Genomic DNA, 22,786 nt, shown 5'->3' on the forward strand with positions numbered 1-22,786 from the left:
TTTGTTAATTCACTATTCCACGACTTAAATCTTTTTATGTGACCGTTGTTCATATTTACACGTACGAGATTTAAACTTTTTGAATAAACGTCCAAAGACATAGTTTTTTGAGTGGATTGTTGTGTTGTTTGAGCTTTATAACAACGTTTTTGTCCCCTTCAAGTAAACCGTCGTCTCTTGTACGAAATATTAGAATTTGATTTGGTTTGAGTTTCGTACAAAGAACACGAGGGCTACTTGCGTTAGCCGTCCCTAATTTACCAGTGTAAGACTAGAGGACGAGCATCTAGTCATCATCACCCACCGCCAACTCTTCGATTACTCTTTTACCAACAAATAGTGAGAGTAACTGTTACTTTATAATGCCCCCACGGCTGAAAGGGCGAGGATGTTTGGTGGAATGAGAATTCGAACCTACGACCTGCAGATTGCGAGTCGAGCGCCCTAACCACGTTGCCATGCCTGGCCCAAAATATTCGGAAGTTACGTGAGCATTTTGTTCCAATTTAAAAAAAAAAAAAAAAGGTTTTTGTTTCGATTTAAACTAGGTTTTAGTTCGTGAATAATTAACGCTTCTGCTATTCGTCTTCTGTTAATGCTGTTGTAAATAATGCTCCCAGTTTCTCTCCTTACAGCAAGATTTAAACTCCTACTGTTTAAACGAGTAATACTTACTTTGGTCCTGTTTGACGGAACGGAGAAATCCAGATCTGGAGCAACGAATAGGTAGCTACATTTGGAAACCTTCCTCGTAGCCTGAAGAAAAGAAAGAACAAATGGATAGTTTGTGATATACGTAGTTTTATAGCAAAATCACAATTTCCTCTATAAATCGATTCTTTAAGATTTTCAAAGTTCTTTACTGTCATCTTATGTAAAATGCGAGTTTCGACCCCTGCGGTGAAGGAAAAAAAGCACGTGCAGTCAGTCCACAGTATAGCTATTTTGCGCTTAGAAAACGACAAAAAATCATTCTCCACACTATTAAAAGTAGCGTTTTAAAATAATAAAAAACTGAAAAATAAGGGGAAGAAAAGTACACGTTCAAGACAAGTTAGCTCTACCTCACTAATATTAGTGTTCAAAAGGTCGTATAAGGTTTAATCCCACTATTCGTTGGTTGAAGAACTGGCGATAGATGGTGATGACTAGATGCCTTCCCTCTAGCCTTACATTGCTAAATTAGGGATGGCTAGCGCAAATAGCCCTCGTGTAGCTTCGCGCGAAATTAAAAAACAACAACAAAAAATGCTTTAAAAAACAAACATAAAGATAATTTCTTTATCACCGTTCGACTAACAATTAAGAGGGTTCAAAGAGTATCTAAAAGTAGTGAGAAATGATAATATCTGATACTTTTATCATAGTTCAGCAAATACTGTAAACAAGGGAGAGTAAATTCAATGTTTTGTTTTTCTTGGAGTGTATCTTTTCTTTGATTGTTCTTTCCAATAGTATGCCTAATATTTCCCTAGAACGTTTATTATTAACCACTAAGCTATAAAATGAAATATTTGTGTTCTGTCTACCACGGATATGGAAAACCAGGTTTTCAGCGTTATAAACCTTCATATTTAAAGTTCAACCATGGAGTGAGATTGGGGTGTAAGGGCTGTCTCAAACATATGGAGATGGAAGATTTGTTGTGAATTTTGCGTAAAGCTACATGAAGGCTATCAGCTCTGACCATCTCTAATTTAGCAGTGAAAGGCTAAAGAGAAGGCAATTATTCGTCGCCACCCACCGCCAACTCTTGGTCTACTCTTTTACAAACGAGTAGTGGATTTGACTGTACTATTATAACACTCCCACGGCTGAAAGGGAAAGAATGTTTGATGGGATGGGAATTCGAAGGCCTTACCCGCAGAGTGCTAGTCGATCACCCTAATCACCTGATCATGCTAAGCTTTTAGAGATGGAACCAAGACAACTGATGAATTATTTTCTAAACAACGATTCCCCTGGTGGGTCAATGGTAAGGTTATAGACTTAAACGATAAATTATTCTACAAAAATTAACAAAGGGCAATAGCAGAATCGAACGCCGGGTGCTAAGGTTATAAGTTTTCCAGTTTACTGCTGAGCCACCAGAGGGTAGAAACAATGAAAGAGATGAATGGGTGAACAATAGGCCCTTCTTGAATTCTTTGCGAATAGATATGTTTGTTTTATAACATGAAAGCTGTGTCCAAGTAACGGAGAACGTGATTGGTCGGTTGGTGTTTACATTATGTTTTTCAGGATGTGACCGGCTGCTTTTCTTTTTTTTTTACATTTTGCAGGAAGTACTTAACGTAGTATTCCATACGTAACAAACACTAGAACTAAATATAATATATATATATATCAGCTCGGGTACGCACGTGAAAGATGTTTTTATTCTCTTAGCGGGATCATGAGCCTTGAAATATACATGGAAGGTGGAAATATCAATTTGGATAATAAAATCAGAAGAGGTCCAATATTTAGATATAAAACATATAACCTGTTTTATTCTCAGGCAAAGCCACTCAAAGGCGATCTACGCTAGTGACAGACTAGAGAGAAGGCAACTATTCAATACCATCCACCGCCAACTTATGAGCTACTCTTTACGAATGGATAATGGAACTGACCGTCACATTACAATATTCCCAAGGCTGAAAGATCGAGTATGTTCGATGACTAGATTCGATACCATAACCGGCACGTTAGACAAGAGTGCCAAAACCACCAAGCCATACCAGGCATGACATAAAACCTACCAATTAAAAAGGTCACTGTGTGAAGGTTTATAAAGTTTGTATCTCTGTCTGTCTATGACAGAGTACTTACTTCAGATACAACAGTTGTACAACTTGACCTCCTGACCTCTGCGTATATATGTTATACAGACTCACTTTCTTCATGCTCTTGGTTTATAAACTGTGTGTTTTCTTATTGCAAAACACATCGGACTATCTGATGTGTCCACCGAGAGAAATTGAACCCCTGATTTTGTAAATCCAAAGTCTTACCGCTCTCTGGTTAACAAATTCACTAACAGGTAAGCGACAGCTCAGGTCCCCACATGTTTATGAACTTACAATTCTAAAATCCGGGATTTAATTCCCCGCGGTGTACAAGAGAGGATGGCTCATCGCATTGTATTTCCTAAATAAAATACCAACAGTCACACCAATCACTCAAACAAAATTTACATGACTTTATGCCTACATCTTGTCAAAATGTATGTACAGTATACAGTCAAAAGACAGCCGGTCTCGACACCAGGGGGGTGCGTAACCCACGGGATTTTTACCCAGTGGTGGTCAACTCAAGTAGCAATGCTGCCTGAACCACTGCTGCACTCGGTTCAGTTTTTAATATTTAGTGATAATGATGTATTGGATACTTTTGTTTTACTAGTTTCTTTATAGGTGTGTGTGTATGTTTGTTTGTTTGTTTTGGAATTTCGCACAAAGCTACTCGAGGGCTATCTGTGCTAGCCGGCCCTAATTTAGCAGTGTAAGACTAGAGGGAAGGCAGCTAGTCATCACCACCCACCGCCAACTCTTGGGCTATTCTTTTACCAACGAAAAGTGGGATTAACCGTCACATTATACGCCCCCACGGCTGGGAGGGCGAGCATGTTTAGCGCGGGCGCGAACCCGCGACCCTCGGATTACGAGTCACATGCCTTACGCGCTTGGCCATGCCAGGCCTATTTATAGGTGTGTGTATATATACACATGTGTAAAGTGACCAGGGGGGAGTCAAGTACTACAGAAAAGGAACGTATACCCCACACACACACACACATACGAGCCCCGTAGTCGGAAAAAATTCTTTGATGTTTTTTTTTCTCCGAGATTAGAGCACGTGCGTGCTATTAAACACTTATCATTCATATTTCAGCGTTGAGTGTTCTGGTATGGATAAACCACAAATACACTTCTGAAACCCAATGTTCGATTCCACCACGCAGAAAGCCCACTGTGTAGCTTTGCGCTAAACCAACAACAACAAGAATAACGAGAAAAAAAAAGGTTATATAATTATTTATCAAACGTCTATTAATCTATCATGCAGTGGCGTTAGTTTCGATGCTTTTTACACTGCCCTAATTAAGTATTGAAATTAATGTTAATAAGTTTTATTATGAGGAGGATGTCCCTACATTTACACACATCATTTGAATAGAAACTATATATGGTAATAAAATTAACCAACGTCCTACAATGAACATTTATTAACATTTCCTTATTAGCAACGTAATCTTGAATAGGGTATTCACGTGACACATTTAGCCTCGTCAATCAAACATAAGCATATAAACAGACCAGATCATTCCACACATACAGGAATAAAATGAGATTCATAATCGAGCTAAACGGAATCGACGTGTTGTCTCTGTTGTAAGGACGAAAACATATATGCACACACACACTTTGTAAGAGTGTTTATCACGTTATTGATGTCGTTTATGATACCGAAGGAATGTCCCTATATGTAGCCTTAACAGTATAAATTACCTAAAATATTGTACTGGGATTTAACTGTCACTCTTATAACGAACATCCGACATCAAAGCGCGTAGCACGATTTTCCTTAGCGGTAACGGAACGCGTGTCATGGACACTTGAAGTAAAGCACAACGGTGAAATGTTGCAGAATTAAACGTATATAATGTAGAACGAACCGCAGGAAAATTGCGAGATAAGTAAATGCCAACAACAGGTTATATCTGGATAAGTAAATGTCAACAGCAGGTTATATCTGGATAAGTATATGTCAACAATAGGTTATATGTTGATCATTTTGAAAAACCGATAAATCATTTATTGAGTTTATAAACGGGACTCTAACTTCAAACTTACTGAAAAGCCACACCGTCACACACCCAATCCACGATTTAGTTTATTGAATTAATACTTTCAGCAAAAGATTCCGTTGGTAGCAGTGAAGGATGATAGCTTACAAGTGTTTCAAAGGGTTTGTTTATAGTTTATGTACAAAGCTACACAATGACCTATCTCTAATCTGCCCACCACGGTATCGAAACCCAATTTCTAGCGTTGTAATTTCGTAGAAATTTCGCTGTGTTACTAGGTGGCAATTTCAAAGGGAAATCGATGACTTTCTTAAAAATGAAAGGTAGATTAAGTTTCTACTTTTACCCAAGGATATGTCTGAAAACGCACCTTTGAAGGCCCAAACTATACCTTGTCTTTATATTAACTTATGAATTTTGACTTTAAGAAGTTACCCTATATTGTTATCATTATTATTATTTTTGGTATTTGTAATGAAGTGTTTCCCTTTATTTAGCAAAATGGAAAATTTAACATTAATTTTTGGGAAGTTTTAATAAGTTTCATTCTCGGCAGTAGCAATAATAAAGGTTTATGTTTCCGAAGTTTCATAGTACATATAGCTAAGCCTTCTTTCCAGCTTGTTAACACAACAGTTTGTTTTGAATTTCGAAACACTAGAGTTATTTGCACTAAAAGTTCCTAATATAGCAGTGAAGACTACAGAGAAGCAACTAGTCATCACCACTAATCTTCAACTAGTGGACTACTCTTTTACCAACGAATAGTGAGATTGACCGATCTTATAACGCCCCGTTATAAGGCTGAAAGGACGGGCATGTTTGGTGGGATGGGAATTCAAACCCATGATCCTGGAATTTCGAGTCGAGAGCCCCAATCACCTGGCCATGCCGAGCCTAACAGAATCAGATTAGTGCATCAACGTTGTGCAAATAATTGAATATTAAGCTTATCAACGACGTTCCTACCCAGTCGTAACAGCAACAGATGTTAAGTACTACACATCAGTAAACGTTCCTACCAGTCGAAACAGCAACATATGTTAAGTACTACACATCAGTAAACGTTCCTACCAGTCGTAACAGCAACAGATGTTAAGTACTACACACCAGTAAACGTTCCTACCCAGTCGTAACAGCAACAGATGTTAAGTACCGATGTATGCATGTAACGATGGAATTCAATGTTGTTTTTTACCTCGAAGCAGCACAATGTAAGGAACCAGAGACTGTAGAAATAATAGATGAGAATTCGTCATCTAGAATGTTAAGAACATGCTAATGTTCGGTTTCACTTATTCCTTACGTCTCTTTCATTTCAGGTTTTAGCGCATGTAGAAACTGTAAATTGTCCACTGTATCTCCTACGTTTGCTTTTAAGAATTATTTTCTCATGTTGCAGGCACACTAGAATGCATAAATAATATTGAATATATACATTTCTTTGATTTTTAGTAATAAAACGAGGACTGACTGTCATTAACTCAGGGTTTGTTCGAGAGTGTTATTCTAATACGAGTCGTAAGAGTTTGTTTTTTAATCTCGTGCAAGCTATACGAGGGCTATCTGCACTAGCCGTCCCTAATTTAGTAGTGAAAGACTAGAGGAAAGGCAGCTAGTTATCTCCACCCATCGCCAACTCTTGGACTACTCTTTTACCAATGAATAGTGGGATTGACGGTCACATTATAACGCTCCCACGGCTGAAAGGGTTCGAACCCGCGACCTCTAACGCCTTGACCCACCTAGCCATGCCGGGCCTAGTCGTAAGCAAAATAGATGGTTAGTCCTGTTATTTGAACTACGAAATATAATAATATGTGGTCTTTCCTCTTCACTATGGGTTGCGGGATCGAAGTCTGACGCTGAATATATTCGTCCTTTGTACAGTGACGGCGTTGTAATGTGATGGTCAATACCACTATTCGTTGATAAAGTATAGCCCAACACTTACGGGTGGGAGCTGCCGGCCGGTTGTCTTCTATTCATATATAACATTATAGTAACCAGAATAAAGGGTAATAAAATGACTGACATTGGCTTCGTTGTTATTAAGCGCAACGCTATTCTATTCACACCACAGGTATCGATATTTCTAACTTTACCTTCTTTAAGTTTAAAAACTTACTTCTGAGGCTAAAATGATTTTAAAAAATGAATTAGTAGCATAAACAAGTCTGGTAACAACATTTGAGAAAACCAAAAAAACTAGATTAGATCTTCCAAATATTCATGTACTTGTTACCATAACTACATATTAAATTTTTGCCTCCAGTCTGAAAAAAAAACAAAAAACACACACTTCGACAGTTTCTTAACAATAGGTCATGGTCAAAGTTTCCACAGAAAGTAGTAATAATTACCCTTGTCTAAGTAATCGGAACTCCACCATTCCTCTCGGACAATGGATTACGACACCGCTTTGACAAATTTTGGCAAGGTGCCAAGTAATCAGTCCTTCAGTTTTAACAGTGGTGTCCAATAAAATGCTTTAAATCATGTGCATAAGTGACACTTTAGAACGTTTTAAAAATGCCAGTTCTTTACACCTATGAACAAAGTAAAGTATAGACATTTAGTGGAAGAACTCGTATTCAGTGAGTCATGCACAGGGAAAGTACCTCCACGGCTTCTGGGACAGAGAGAATTGTCTTGTGAAAGCGGCGAAAAAAACAGCAAAAACGCAGGAGATTAAAATAAAAAGCGAAACACCTTATTTATGAGTTATTGTTACTCATCCGATTACACTATGGTACTGATCGCAATATATGAATCGTACCAGAGGTCGTCAGAGTAGCCATTACACATTGGTCACGTACAACAGAGCCTTTGTTTTTGTATTTAGTAACTCTACCAGTTAATTGTTTGCATGTAACTAAGCGCAAAACTACACAAGGGGCTACCTGTGTTGTGCCCACCACGGCTATCGAAACCCGATTTTTAGCGTTTTAAGTCTGCAGACTTACCGTTGAGCCATCAAAGGCCCACGGTTAAAGTAAATTTACTCACGGGTCGCTGAAATAAAGTCCGAACCCTTGGTGTACATTATTTACGAGTGGAACGAACTATACGTTCAAATGTTTAATAAAAACAGTAACAGAAAGTGCTGGAAAGCTAATGGGCCAAACAAACGTTGACATGTACGCGAGATACATTATTTTATCTCTTTTGTTTTATCAGATGGTACTCACGTTTAAAATGACTCAAATGTCCAGACAGACAGCTTATAAAGATATAGAGACAGCACGGAACGATTTGTGATAACAGCTTCCAAATGTCCGAGAATCTTATAATTTACTTGTCTTCTAGATTGTTAATAAGAAATTGTGTTCAAATTGTCTGTCTTATCGTTGTTTCCTTTAATTATGACTTCTGTATGTATTATTAGACATATAGATTTGTGCAAGTGGACAGAAACAAGAAACGCTTATCTTTAATTTTTAGGAACCGAATATAGATGGAGATTTATTTATTTTTTTTTAGGTTGGCCACGTAGCTTAATAGACACACATACACACACTAAATAAAACTGGTTTACTTTTAGGCTTAGCGGTTTAATAAGTGTGTGTGTGTGTTTTCCTTACAGCAAAGCTACATTAGGCTATCTGCTGTAGCAGTTTAAATTAACACGGAGAAATGTTCAATTTTTTTCATTGTTTTTCATGGATATAATTAAGAACACATCTGTTGCCCAGAGCAACAACTGTAATCTATTTTTGTTAAGGTATAAAATGCTTAACATGGAATTCCTTCTTAAAGATTGAATCGATTTCTCTTGCTATATGACGTCTAACTTGTATTCTACTATATCGCTTCGAACAAGAGAACGCGTTGTTCTCTGAAAACTTTAATCATTCTGTGTTGTTCGCGAAGAAATCACTTCGAAAGATGTTTCCAGACTGACGTGTTTCAGCGAGTAAAACATCCCACGAAATCGTACAAGTCGACTCTAATATATTTATTTAATCGGTTAGCCTTTGTGAAGCGCGTGAGAAGGAATCTTTGTTTTCGAGCACGGACAGATTTTTTACAATCAAATGTTAAAATTCTGGGGTCACTGTCCTTGTTTAGTCATAACAACAGAGTATACTGTGGACACGTGGTGGCCGGAATGTTTTTAGGACAGAGGTGATTTCGGGCAGTCTGCAGAGTGACCTACTGAAATTAATAGTTATAGACACCTAAATATCAGAGTAGTTTAAAATAGTGCTTCATTGAGTAATTGGTAATATGACGTAAATAACACTATGTAACACAACTTTTGTTCCTGAAAATTACGCGTTATTTATTAATTGCTTATGTTGCAAAACTATAGAAAATGGCCATTATTCCCTTCAAACTTTGCTTTTGTGACCTGGATAATGAAATTTAGAAATTAACCTGTTTTCTATTTGCACATTTTATCTACATAAGGTACGAATAAAACAACATATGAATAAAAAATTACATGTATTTATTGTTATACAAAAATGTTTAAAAGTGAGTAGTTTTTCGAGATTTGTGACTGATGTAAATCACTTTTACGTATCAGCCCCCAAATAAAGTCTCCCATCATGTTTTCGTTATACGCTCTCAGGTCACAACAGAAAAGTTTGAAGAGAAAAGTAGGTATTTTCCATTTACTTTAGGCATAAGCAATTGGGAGGTAACACTTTCTGCCCAGGAACAAGAAAAAGTAAAAATTTTGTTACATAGTGTTATTAGTGTTATCATTTTTGTCTACTTTCTGTGCTCGAAATGAAAGGGTATTGAAGGCTGTTGTCTTTAAAATAAAAGCTAACTGAATCATTGTATTTTAATTAAACTATTTTCGACACAATCCCCTGAATATGTGAACGACAGCAGTAGTTCGACGGATAGGCGGCAAGTTTACAGATGTCCCGAGGTGTACAGAACGTAGATGGCTTGTTGTGAAGTTCTGCGTTAAAACAATAACAGTAAATACCAATAACAACACATATATCAACGAAAGTGTTCTATATTTCTTTGCTTATCGTTATATCAAAGCTGTATTTTAAGAAGTGTGACATTTGTTTACTGAAATGGTGATTATAACATTTTTATCCTCATACAAGGTGATCTAATAAGATAGAGATAATGACCTGTGTTATATTACAAATTTGATAATTGCCCCTAAAAGAACCGAAACTTCAGCTAAAAGATGTTTGTTTTGCCATATTGTGTATTAAAACGAGTATATTTGAAACAATTTTTTAAGTATTAAGCTATACAATGGGCTAACTGTGCTCTGTCCACCACGGGTATCGAAACTAGGTTTTTAGCGTTGCAAGTCGGCAAACATATATAACTGCACCACTGAGAAAGAGGGGGGGGGGGTAGTTAAAACAAAAGAAAGAGTCGAATTCCACTGAAAAAAAACATACTAGGTATTAATAAATATAGAAAAGGCTACCATTTGAGATTTCATGCATAACATGCTGTCTATAATTTTGGTACTTCTTCAACAAGCAGCCACGTGCAGCTGAACTAAATAATATATAATATTTCTATAACAGTATTTCAAACGAGACTTCCCGCTGAATAACTACTTTCAATTTTTGAAATAGAGTAACGTACGACCTGTAAACATCTTGTCATTCTTTGAAAACACATACCCTGAAGTAAGTGTTGGTTTATGGAAAATTATGTTTTCTTATCCAGTCTGTAGGTTTCTTACGTATATGGCGGTTGGCAAGGTTACGCTTGACTCGCAATCTGCGCGTAGTGGGTTCGAATCCTGTCATCGAACATGCTCGCACATTCACCCGTGGGGGGCTTTCTAAAATGTTGTGTAAACCCACTTTTTGTTCGTTAAGTAGTAGCGTAAGAGTTGACGGAGGGTGGTGTTGATTAGTTATATTTTTTAATCTATCACTAGTAAATTAGATACGGCTAGCCTCAAGTAGCTTTACGTCACATTCAACACAAACAAACAACTCTGCTTTATATATATATAGCTGTTCGTGAACAGAGAAAACTCAACACACATGAAATAGTACAACCAGAAGAAAGACCAAAACGGTTAAGCCTACTTTTTGGTTGGTAACGCATACTATCGATTTTTCGACTTACCCATACGGTTTATTTTTAATACTCAGAGTTATTCAAAAACGATCTGACTAGCTGTCCATAACAAAGGTTAGTTCGCTATTCAACAGCACCAGCCGCCAACTCTTAGATTATCCTAAATGAACAGTGGAACTTAACTCTCATTTTTATAACCCACATACGGCCCAGAAGTACGGGGTGCGACGTTACAGAACGGGTGGATCTTTGAATCCACAATCTGGCATAAACCCACACAAGGTATATTTTGTTAGGCACTCCTACGAAACAGTGACGATAATGCGAGATTAGTATAAAACCTACATTAAAACGACCGTAAAGAGTGAATTATTTAGACTGTTTGTTTGTTTTTGAATTTTGCACAAAGCTACTCGAGGGCTATCTGTGCTAGCCGTCCCTAATTTAGCAGTGTAAGACTAGAGGGAAGGCAGCTAGTCATCACCACCCACCGCCAACTTTTGGGCTACTCTTTTACCAACGAATAGTGGGATTGACCGTAACATTATAACGCCCCCATGGTTGAAAGGGCGAGCATGTTTAGCGCGACGGGGATGCGAACCCGCGACCCTCAGATTACGAGATTGCACGCCGTAACACGCTTGGCCATGCCGGGCCCATTACTTAGACAATCTGAACAAAATAAAACTGACAATAAAAGTAAATAACTGAGACCAGGGACAATATAGTTTTACCTATAGAGAAAGAGAGACAGAAAATAGTATCATATTCTGTCTATCTCTAGTAGAATAATAAATGATAAATACTGACAATAAATGTAATTAGGAAAGGGACAAGTATTAGCAACTCAGATAAACTACGAAAGTTCATCACAACGCTCTGCTTACAAAATAGAATCTTCAATAATAAAATATGTTGGTTATAACTGGATCACATCCACTGCCTGTGGTAAGTCTGGGAGCTTATAACATCGTGGACAAAACAGATATAGCCCACCGTGCAGCTTTAAGCTTCGCAGCAAACAAAGCTACGTCAGACCGTAGGATGACGGACATGAAAGTTAACACAGGCTGAAAGATATAGGATCCTTACTCTGTCTAGGAAAGTCGAGGCACGAACTCTGGTAAACACAATGGTCTGTAAGATGTCCATAGTAAGAGCTGAGTCTGTCCTTAAGTGATGCTATTCATTAACCACACAGTAGACGACGTCAAAAACACACAGAAGACGACATCAATAACACACAGTAAATGACATTAATAACACACGATAGACGACATCAACAACGCAGAAAACAATGACATAAGTCAACTTACCATTTTAAAGTAACATTAGAAAAGACAAGACAGTGACTTAATAACAATAAAATATTGTTCTTGTATTTCTTTACCGTTTCGTGTACAGAAAAATAACAACCACTACCGAACCCAGTTACTGAATATACAAACCTACACACTAACAGCATTCTGTTAAAAAACTAAACTCTAAACAAAAACTTAAAAATAGAACTACAATTTATTTTTATAAAGATAAAAAAGCGTAGTATTCGTAGAAACTCTGAAACATTAAAACAGTCGTCAAATAATCGTCTTAGAACAAATTGTAATTATAACAGTGAAAATCAGGTCTTAAATACTGTTGCTTATAAGTCAGATAAACAAGAACTTGGTGTGGAATACCACAAACAGAACTCTCTCCAGATAAACAAGAACTTGGTGTAGAATACCACAAACAGAACTCTCTCCAGATAAACAAGAACTTGGTGTGGAATACCACAAACAGAACTCTCTCCAGATAAACAGAAACTTGGTGTGAAATACCACATACAGAACACTCTCCAAATAAACAGGGGTGTGGAGTACCACAAACAGAACTCTCTCCAGATAAACAGGAACTTGGTGTGGAATACCACAAGGAGAACTCAAGTCCAGCTATAGACCGTACTTTGCTTGAAGTACTGTACTCCAAACGACAGTTCCTATTCTTCTCTTTGCAGATGCAACAATGGTGAATCAAGGAAAGGGAACAACGAGATTCTGTTATACAATAAATGGTTAAAATACATCATACGCCGCCCTTCTAAGGTTGCTATTATAATATATCTTATGGTAATCTCCAGACGCTCCTGAAGGTCCTTTTTGGACCCTTCCACTTTCAGAAATCCCGGGTCTGTACGTGAATGAAAATTTGTATCTAATCCTCAAAGGTTACAAAGACTTACTTGCTTTCTTAATGGTTATTTTTATTTTAATAAAAGCACCATAACCATTCAGCTTGAAATATCTTTGGTGATTACCCTTTAGCTCTCCTATTTCAGTCTTTAAATGTCTTATTCTAACCCCTGACATTTTGTATTTTAACCCGTAAGTTTCTTATTTCAACATTCAAATATTTATTTCTCAATTAAACAATGACCACGCCCGTATATTCCTCTTTATTTTAAAACTAATATACACTAAAGAAAGGAAAGAAGTCTGTGTCGCACATGTGCTCGTCATTTTAACCTGTCATGTATAATTTCCTTTTTAACAACTGTCGTCACTAAAGTTCGTTATTATTTCAGTCAGTATCACGAGGCTGTATATATGCCAGACAAAAATGTAAATTGATGGATCTACAGCTTAGAATAAAGTTTTTTTAAGTATTAGTTCTTGATATTTTGGCAAGGGCGACCAATTTCGCATCAAACCTTTTTAATACACGGACAAACTGCGCTAAGAATCAATCCACATTAGATTTAATTAAAACAACTTGTATTTCATCCACATTAGCATATACAATCATTCTGAATTATCTAGAGTTCCTACATCACGGTAGAAAATAAATTAATATTCCTAAAATGTAAAACCAGAGCACCAGAAAAAGGAAAGTTTCAAATACCACATTATTTGTCAACTGCATAAACCAATCAACAAGTCAAGCTACAACGACAAAGGGCTGATACCAACTTTGTCAGACAGAGTCCAGCTACTGTATCGGATATCCCGTGAACGACATCATATTTGATTGTCATCTTCCTCATTATATTCTGAATGCATAACACTTATTTTGTCTTTTATATGTCTTATTACAAAGTTGTACACATTTAAAGATCCACTCTTACTCTTCAAATCATAAAACATTTCTTTTAGTGTTCTGAAATGTCAGTTACTTACACAGTAATCTTATATTTACGCAGGAGTTTCAATAATTATACATCACTGAAGCTACTAATTTATTCTTGGGACTTAGTCTGACAATCTGTTTAAAATAAAAAATGTAAACCCCAATCTAATACTCGTTACTGAGTTATACCTTGGACAACGGCAAACCTGAATAAAACTGTATACTTAATGTTGCATATGGTCGAAACTTCTGCATAGCTATAAGACTACTGTGTGATTGTAAGTTATTTCAAAATACAATACACATAGCATACACGCCACCACTATATGATGCTTAGTTCTTCGATTTACCCTCGCCTAGGTTTATTGGTGAAGGGTGGAATTCTCCGGACCTAATACAACTCAGTAAAGGGGTAAATAAAACGATAGACTGACTTCACATTCATACTTCATTATTTGAAATCCTTCTATTATTTATAATAATATGTGTTCCAAATAGTTTCATTAATTCTATATATCTTAAATTAAAATAAATTGTTTGATCCTGATTGTATGTTTCTAAATGCTAAATAATACGTAAAAACAAAAACGATATTAATTGTTTACTTACCAATTTTACTTAAGATAATATTCAGAAAGTGTTTGGCAAAAGAAAAAATTTACTCCTTCATTAGGCCTAATTATATTTATAATAACCAACTTAACAAAATTTTCGTGAATATAAGCACTCTAGTTGGGTATACGTGAGTCGTTGTTTAAAAATTAAAATTGTTAGGCCTAGTCAATGTTGAAGTTACGAAGTAAATTGAAATGAGGCCTAACAGTAGCAAAAAAGATAGAAAGCACAGCAATATCAAGAAAGGAAATGGGAAGGAAAAAAGAAATTAAAAATTTTTAGCAAATTTATTTTATCAGATTCGTGGTTAAATTAAATACTCGAGTTACTAACTTATTTCCCTACCGTTCACCGTTGTAAGGGTACGTATGTTAAAGGTATTTCAATAAACATATACGCCCCTGGTTTAACTTTTGCTGTTGTAATTTAATAGGAAAGACTTTTATTACACGGAAATAAGAGTTCAGCGTTTAACATTCTGAAACTCGATATCCAAAATCTGAACCATGAAAAGTCCTTTTGTTGTTCTTGTTTTAGAGCAAAGCCACACTGGGCTATTTGCTCTATCAACCGCGGGGAATCCAAACCCATATTTTAGGGTTATAAGTCCGTAAACGTACCGCTGTCTACCCGCGTGACTATGAAAAGTCAGTCTTATGATTTAATTAGCAGGATGGTACCGTTTTCCACTGGTTTATTCTGGAAAATTCGAAATTTTCAGCGGGACACGTAATTAATTTTTACGGTTTTAGTAAAACAGTATTTTCTTCCAGGGGACGATCGCGGCTCAGTGATTAACGACCGTTATCGCAAAGACAACAAAACACAATTTATTTTTTCTATTTTTGTCCACCATTTTTTTTTCTGTTAAACCTTATAACACTGTAAATGCTAATCGATACAAAATAAAGTTTCCTAGCTAGAAACTGAAAAGTTGTTTTAATATAACAATGAAGGTCGCACATAGAAACTGAAAAAATGGTTTCAATACACGAATACAGGTTCGTAAAACTAACACAGTACATAGTAGATGTATATCATTTCTTTATTAAGCGTCAGATACTATCATAAAATACAAATAGCATTAATAGTTTTAATAGTAATCATTTAATTAGTTTTTATGTTAAACACTCGAAAAATAGACTTAAAAACTAAAAGAAACATTGTTGAAAAAATCGTTAGTGTTTTCAGGGAAGAACAAGAATTAGGTCATACATATATATATATATATACAGATGTATTAGTCTACAATTCCCATTTTGTTCCTGTCATACAAGTTATGTAACACAAGACGTCGGAAGTGTCCAGAAAAGCGCAAGCTTATTGTGGACAATTTGCTATCATAACTGAATACTGAAATTTCTTACAATTCTGTTTGTGTTTATTTTAGAGATAGGTTAAAGATTATCAAGGACAAAATATTGTGTAAATACTTTCGTTGAAACTTACAGTGTCAGTTAATGAGATTCCCATAAATTCATCGAGTTTAAAATGTACTGGCAAATAATATGTAATTAGGCTTAGCTTGGCCTAATTTTGTAAGTAATTATGATTAATTTCTGCCTAAGTAGATCAGAGCTAAAACCTAACCCAGCATTTAATATACCAGGAGTGTGTAATGTAATAAAATAAATGTTTATAATGAATGGAATAAAGTTAACATTTTTGGGCGTAAATGTTATAATATCTCACAAGGTTTGGCTAGCCACACCAAGAGCTGTCTGTGTGTACTGTCGTCCCCAACTCTGAACCGACAGATTATACAAAAGACAATTAGTAAAGAGCACTAACTGGCAACTCTTGGGACACTTTTGTCATATTGATTAACGGTAACTGACTGTCACTTTTGCAGCACATCCACTGCTCCAAAGTGTGATGCGTGTCTTTGTTGCAAAGAACTGCTAACCCTAAGATTCAGTGTTCAAGCATGTTAACCATCCGTTAAACCCGTTTGTTAACTTAATATCATCTTTCATTATCTCATAAATATAACCACGAACAAATTGTGGATTTCACGTCCTCAAAATTAAACCTTTCTAAACGATACACTACATAAGTTGCTGTAGCAATAGAATGCTATACGACACGTGTTACTATAGCAACCAAACACTAAACGATACTTGTTTTGTTGAATGTCACGCGCTCCCCAGTGGCACAGCGGCATGTCTACGGACGCACACCGCTAAAAACCGAATATTCGATACTCGTGGCGGGCAAAACACAAATAGCCCATTGTGTAATTTTGTGCTTAATTTAAAAAATAATAATATCACGCTGTTTAACTGCTACACTAGCTTCACTGTTTGAGACTTTTCAGGTTTAGTTTTTAGATTCTAGTAGCTAATAATTAAAACACTGCAAAACGCAAGGTACAACAAGCAATGTTCCATGCGATACCTACTAAAAATAAAAATTGTCCTCTTCCCTCCAAAAAAAAAAAAAGAAGAGTATTTCACCCTCGTTAGGTTATTAAGAAAATGATATTATTTTAAATCTATCCTACCATCAACACTTCTTCTACATCCTGAGGAATTACAACAAGCGACTGCGCTGTGTGTGATAGACAGTTACACAGGATAGTAATAAGTGACCTACACTAGCAATTTAAACTTGTGTAATTATCTCGTTGTCTCTCTGAGTAGCAGAGTGTTTCGGTGGAGGGGATGCTATATAGGGTGCGTCACGTCATAGTGCATGAAATTTGGTACGAGAACAGGGAGAAATAGGGTCGAGAACATATAGAATACCATTCCAGCCAGAAAGGTGATGTAATATGCTATACATATTTGGTAGAAGCCTCTATTAGTTCCACTTTTAAACACCACACATGATCTAAATGTTTATAACGACAGAAACTGAGTTGACTACAGTTGAAACTTGAACAGATCTGGCTATTTAGCGAAGTGAGAATAGTGAAGATACTGGTTTTGAAAATACACATGAATATTAAAGATCTATAAAAAACCACGAGATTAGTTGGTTCTGCCTTAGCTTAAGATTCTGTAAGAAATTACATGATTAGTTGGTTCTGAATTAGCTTAAGATTTTGTGAGGAACCAGGATTGATTGGTTCTGGCTTAGCTTAAAATTATGTAAGAAACCACGATTAGTTGGTTCTGAATTAGCCTAAGATTCTGTAAGAAATCACATGATCAGTTGGTTGCGGCTTACCTTCAGATTCTGTAAGAAATCACATGATTAGTTAGTTCTGGCTTAGCTCAAGATTCTGTAAGAAATCACATGATTAGTTGGTTGTGGCTTAACTTAAAATTATGTAAGAAACCACGATTAGTTGGTTCTGAATTAGCTTAAGATTGTGTAAGAAATCACATGATTAGTTGGTTCTGGCTTAGCTTAAGATTCTGTAATAAATCACATGATTAGTTGGTTCTGGCTTAGGTTAAGACTCTGTAAGAAATCACGTGATTAGTTGGTTGTGGCTTAGCTTAAAATTCTGTAAAATATCACGATTAGTTGGTTCTGAATTAGCTTAAGATTTTGTGAGGAACCAGGATTGGTTGGTGCTGGCTTAGCTTAAGCTTCTGTAAGAAATCACATGACTAGTTAGTTCTGGCTTAGCTCAAGATTATGTAAGAAATCACATGATTAGTTGATTCTGGCTTAGCTTACGATTCTGTAAGAAATCAGTGATTAGTGGGTTCTGGCTTAGCTTAAGATTCTGTAAGAAATCACATGATTAGTTGATTCTGGCTTAACTTAACATTCTGTAAGAAATCACATGATTTGTTGGTTCTGGCTTAGCTTAAGACTCTGTGAGAAATCACGTGATTAGTTGGTTCTGAATTAGCTTAAGATTTTGTGAGGAACCAGGATTGGTTGGTTCTGGCTTAGCTTAAGCTTCTGTAAGAAATCACATGACTAGTTAGTTCTGGCTTAGCTCAAGATTATGTAAGAAATCACATGATTAGTTGATTCTGGCTTAGCTTACGATTCTGTAAGAAATAACATGAGTAGTTGATTCTGGCTTAGCTTACGATTCTGTAAGAAATCAGTGATTAGTGGGTTCTGGCTTAGCTTAAGATTCTGTAAGAAATCACATGATTAGTTGGTTCTGGCTTAGCTTAAGACTCTGTGAGAAATCACGTGATTAGTTGGTTGTGGCTTAGCTTAAGATTCTGTAAGAAATCACATGATTAGTTAGTTCAAACTTAGCTTAAGATTCTGTAAGAAATCACATGATTAGTTGGTTGTGGCTTAGCTTAAGATTCTGTAAGAAATCACATGATTAGTTGGTTGTGGCTTAGCTTAAGATTCTGTAAGAAATCACGTGATTAGTTAGTTCTGGATTAGCTTAAGATTTTGTAAAAAAACACATGATCAGTTGATTCTGGATTAGCTTAAGATTCTGTAAGGAACCAGATTTGGTTTGTTCTAGTTGGCTCTTTAGATGCTACTAAAGAATATGTTAGTTACAAAATGCAGTTAGTTACGTTACCTACTAAAGTAACATCCCTATATAAAAAAGAACAGAGAAACTTCCATGTGTTCATCTGTCTCTAAGTCTGTTCCTACATTTAAGGAGAACCAAGAGTTGTGTATCTCTTTCAAGGACATCCTTCCAGAGCGCCATCTCCTGGCCGCTTCCATCCTCACCCGAAACTTCAACTAAAGTATGTATAATAATAGGCAGACAGACGTTAAGATTTTTTTTTTTTTTTTTTTTTGGTTCTCTAGCAGAAACAGATGTTAGTACAGAAAGTTTTCATCCTATCATAAGATAGAATCCAAGCGAATAGCAAAACTTGGGGGGAATTTTTCCAGTTTAAAAATGTAACAACATTTACACGTGTCCATTGTGTAGTAGATATTAGTGGCTGTTTGTAGAAAACAAACGTTAGAAAACATGAAAGACAACAGTCTGGTTAAACAGGAAACACTATCTCGTGAAGAGAAAATTCGCCAGTATCAATCCCATTAGAAAATCAGGAGGCTCTTCTGTTATGATAAAGATCTAGCTATTCATTCGAGAAACGTCTTTAACCATAGCAGGACAGGTTATTTGTTAGAGTTTCTAGCCTACAATAAACGTTTGACTGAGCCAAAATATACTAACATTACAATATACAACTAGTTGAACACTACTGACAAAGTGTTTGATATTCACTCTGCAATTTCCGTTCATTTAGACAACAGAAAAATTGGGAAAACGCCAAGAAAAAACCCACAAAGTTTAAAAAGGTATTTGTACCTATGGAATGAAAGTTGAACGACCTTATACAAAGTACACTATATCATTTCTTCTTTACTTCACTGACACAAAAATTTTAAAATGCAATTAAAGACTGTAACTTTTTTTTACAAAAACAATGTTTGTGTTTCTGTAAGTAAGGTATATACATTTCTTTTCTAATGTCTTGCATTGATTCCTTATAACGATTATCATACTATGTTTAGTTTTTTTACTATAACTATTTCACTATAAAGTTTATGTTGTATTGCTAGTTTACAATATGAAGTCAGGACTGACCCACATTTTCTAAGTTGGCAGATCGTCGTGAGGTGTTACTAGGATTATGGTCGAAAACATTGTTAACAGCGAGGATACCCAACAAAGTATTCTAGTTTCAAAAGTAAAAACAGTACTAATTAACGGTTTCATATTTGATCTTGATTTGTGTAGAATTATTCAGTAGCTAATATTAAATATACTACTAAATTAACAGCAACTGCAAGCACATATACTTCGTTCAAAAAAAAAAAAGTCAGAGATTTTTATCACTCGAATTAATCACGTGAGTGTGGATATATTTGTATTGGCCAGACTAAATGCAATTTCAAATATCGTTTAATGGAAGATAAAGTACACATGAGAAATAAAAAATATATTACATTCAGCCATATCAGAACATGCACGTGAAACACATGCGGTATTGTGGGAAAATACTGTAATATTAACCCAACCAAAACGTATTCTAGCTAATAATATTCCAGAACGTTGGAAATAATTAAAGATAAAATCGATCATGTATTATTAAATAGAGGTGAAGGTTTGGCGAGTATTTATGTAAAAATGTGGTGTGACCTTGTGTGAAATGTTCACGTGGGAACTGTAAACCTGTATATAGGTAATGTTATCTATTTAAGATCAAGAAGATATAAATAAGACAGGGTTCTGTCTTGTAACTCACTACTGAAGATCATATTTCAACGTCGAAATGTGTAGAGTCAACTTTATAGCGGTCATAAATTGATCTTAATTAAAATGTTTTAACTGTGTACCTATTTTAACGTAGTGTGTGCGTTATTTATTATTTTAATATTACATACAAATTTAGAAAAATAATAGCCATTTATACAAAACGTCATATGTGCTTTTACTTAAATGAATCATTTTCACTGAGATTGGTACAACTTAAATGTTGACAACTATCGGCTATAGATTTCTCTATACCAATCGCACTTGACGATCTTAAGGGTCGTACTAGGACTAACGAGAAACATACACAATAATTAAAAAAATGTTCATTGCAGTAAATGGAACAATAATTTGATCAAAATAAGTTCTTTTTCTGATTCGTAAATAAAATCGTTACGTAATAACAAAAAGCAATATTATTTTCGAAATCTGCGTCGCTGAATTATAGAAAATATATTATTAAAACCGAAACAACTCTCACGCAGTTTACATTAGCAGGCTTGTGTTATTACCTGGTTCAAGTTACATCTATTATTACCTGGTCCAGGTTTACAACAATTATTAGCTGGTCCAGATTACAACGGATTCCACACTTTATGAAACTAGAATAGTGTAACGTTGTAGACGCGAAATTTTGATGCTAGTCTGTTAGGTGTACCTTTAACCTTATATTACCGTAGAAACATAGTAAGGGGCAGAAAATATATAAACGAATAACGACTGACAGACACACGTATGCCTGAGTCACGGCGCATCTAGCTTTAACCACGCCCCACTTTGACAAGCACAGAAGAGGAGCTGGCGACCTATATTTGTTGAAGAATGCACGATAGGGGGTCACTGCCCCTACACTGCCTACGACACCGTAACAAAAGATCACAATAATCGTCAACGTTTGACGATGTTTTAAAATGACACGTTATAATACATCATATATTAAATACAAATAACCAAATAATCATACGGCTGGCTCCCATTTCTTTAAGTTACGGAACAAAATATCTGTTAAATGTTGATTTAAAAGAAGGTTCACACGGTGTGTACCGTTGCGATTCGACCTATTTGTTTTTTATTATACGCGTGACAAAGTTTTGTTTTGTTACGAGTCAACAATAGAGCTATTTTAATAGAAATCTGAGGTCAAGTATGTGTGTAAAATAGTCAGTGACCAGAAAAAATCTACCAATGAAAACAATACTTATGTTGTCACGCTAATGTTCATATCTGATCCACAGGCGAGCCAATCATCTGACTTCGAGTTACTAGGTACGAATAGAAATAAATTTGAGTAGCTTGTTCATATATCTTCTGGACGCTGTGATTTTGCTTCCCGGGGGCACTGACGCCCCCAGATTGTTTGAGATTGGATATTGTGCTCGTCTACATCTGATCCATTATTTCATTACAATTCTACATGAGGGTGCTGTGTAGCTTTTATAAAATAAACATTTGTTTCATACGAGTCAAATGCATATATCTCTTTTAGTTTAGTCTTTAGAGATAAGTTCGATAAGTTTCCAGTCATGCGTCTCATCTCGCTGACTTAAATGACGAAACTGTTTATTTTTAAAAATTATACAATGCAATACAATTAATTCCTAAAACGCTATAAAGTTTATAAATTAACGAACGATCTTATAAAATATATATTCCTTAACATTAAATATTAAACGTCAGCACGAAAAAAAAAGGAAATTCATTGGAACGAAATACAGAAAACAAGCATGAAATCCGAAAACTTAATGAAATTAGGCCTTATAACCCAAACCCAACAAGAATTTTTAAACCTCTCTTATTTCATTAATTTTATTTATATGCAAAAACGGCTCGTTTGGGTTGAGAAAATATTTTACATAGAAGAGCGAACAACGTTTCGACCTTCTTCGGTCATCGTCAGGTTCACAAAGAAAGAGGTAATTGACCGGAAGCTGACCACATGTTTGAAAGGGGTTGTGTAACTGTGTGTCGAAATGTAGAGGGCGGTATTAGATGTTTGAATATATAATTTTATTTATTTATTATATTAATATAGGTATAAAGGCGTTCCTTTATATTGGTTTATTTTGGGTTTAAGTTGTTGTATAAGTAAGGCT

The 22,786-nt window shown here is 35.7% G+C and overlaps 1 protein-coding gene across 9 annotated transcripts in view; it reads right to left on the minus strand.

Moving 5' to 3' along the window:
* Positions 1–22,786, minus strand: part of LOC143235139 (uncharacterized) — a 72,173-nt gene that overhangs the window by 45,981 nt on the left and 3,406 nt on the right. For 6 of the 9 annotated variants that reach the window (XR_013018940.1, XR_013018939.1, XR_013018941.1 and 3 more), the window contains exon 2: positions 676–756. Coding sequence is in view for 3 of the 9 variants with exons in the window: in XM_076472993.1 (XP_076329108.1) it covers positions 676–756 (81 nt within the window). In the remaining 6 variants the exon portion in view is untranslated. Of the gene's footprint in view, positions 1–675; positions 757–1,861; positions 1,996–7,155; positions 7,245–18,992; positions 19,024–22,786 lie in introns of those variants that run through there. The other 3 variants (XM_076472998.1, XM_076472996.1, XM_076472997.1) reach the window with 3 other exon arrangements.

The sequence above is a fragment of the Tachypleus tridentatus genome, chromosome 12, assembly GCF_004210375.1.
Source record: "Tachypleus tridentatus isolate NWPU-2018 chromosome 12, ASM421037v1, whole genome shotgun sequence".
NCBI lineage: Eukaryota > Metazoa > Arthropoda > Merostomata > Xiphosura > Limulidae > Tachypleus > Tachypleus tridentatus.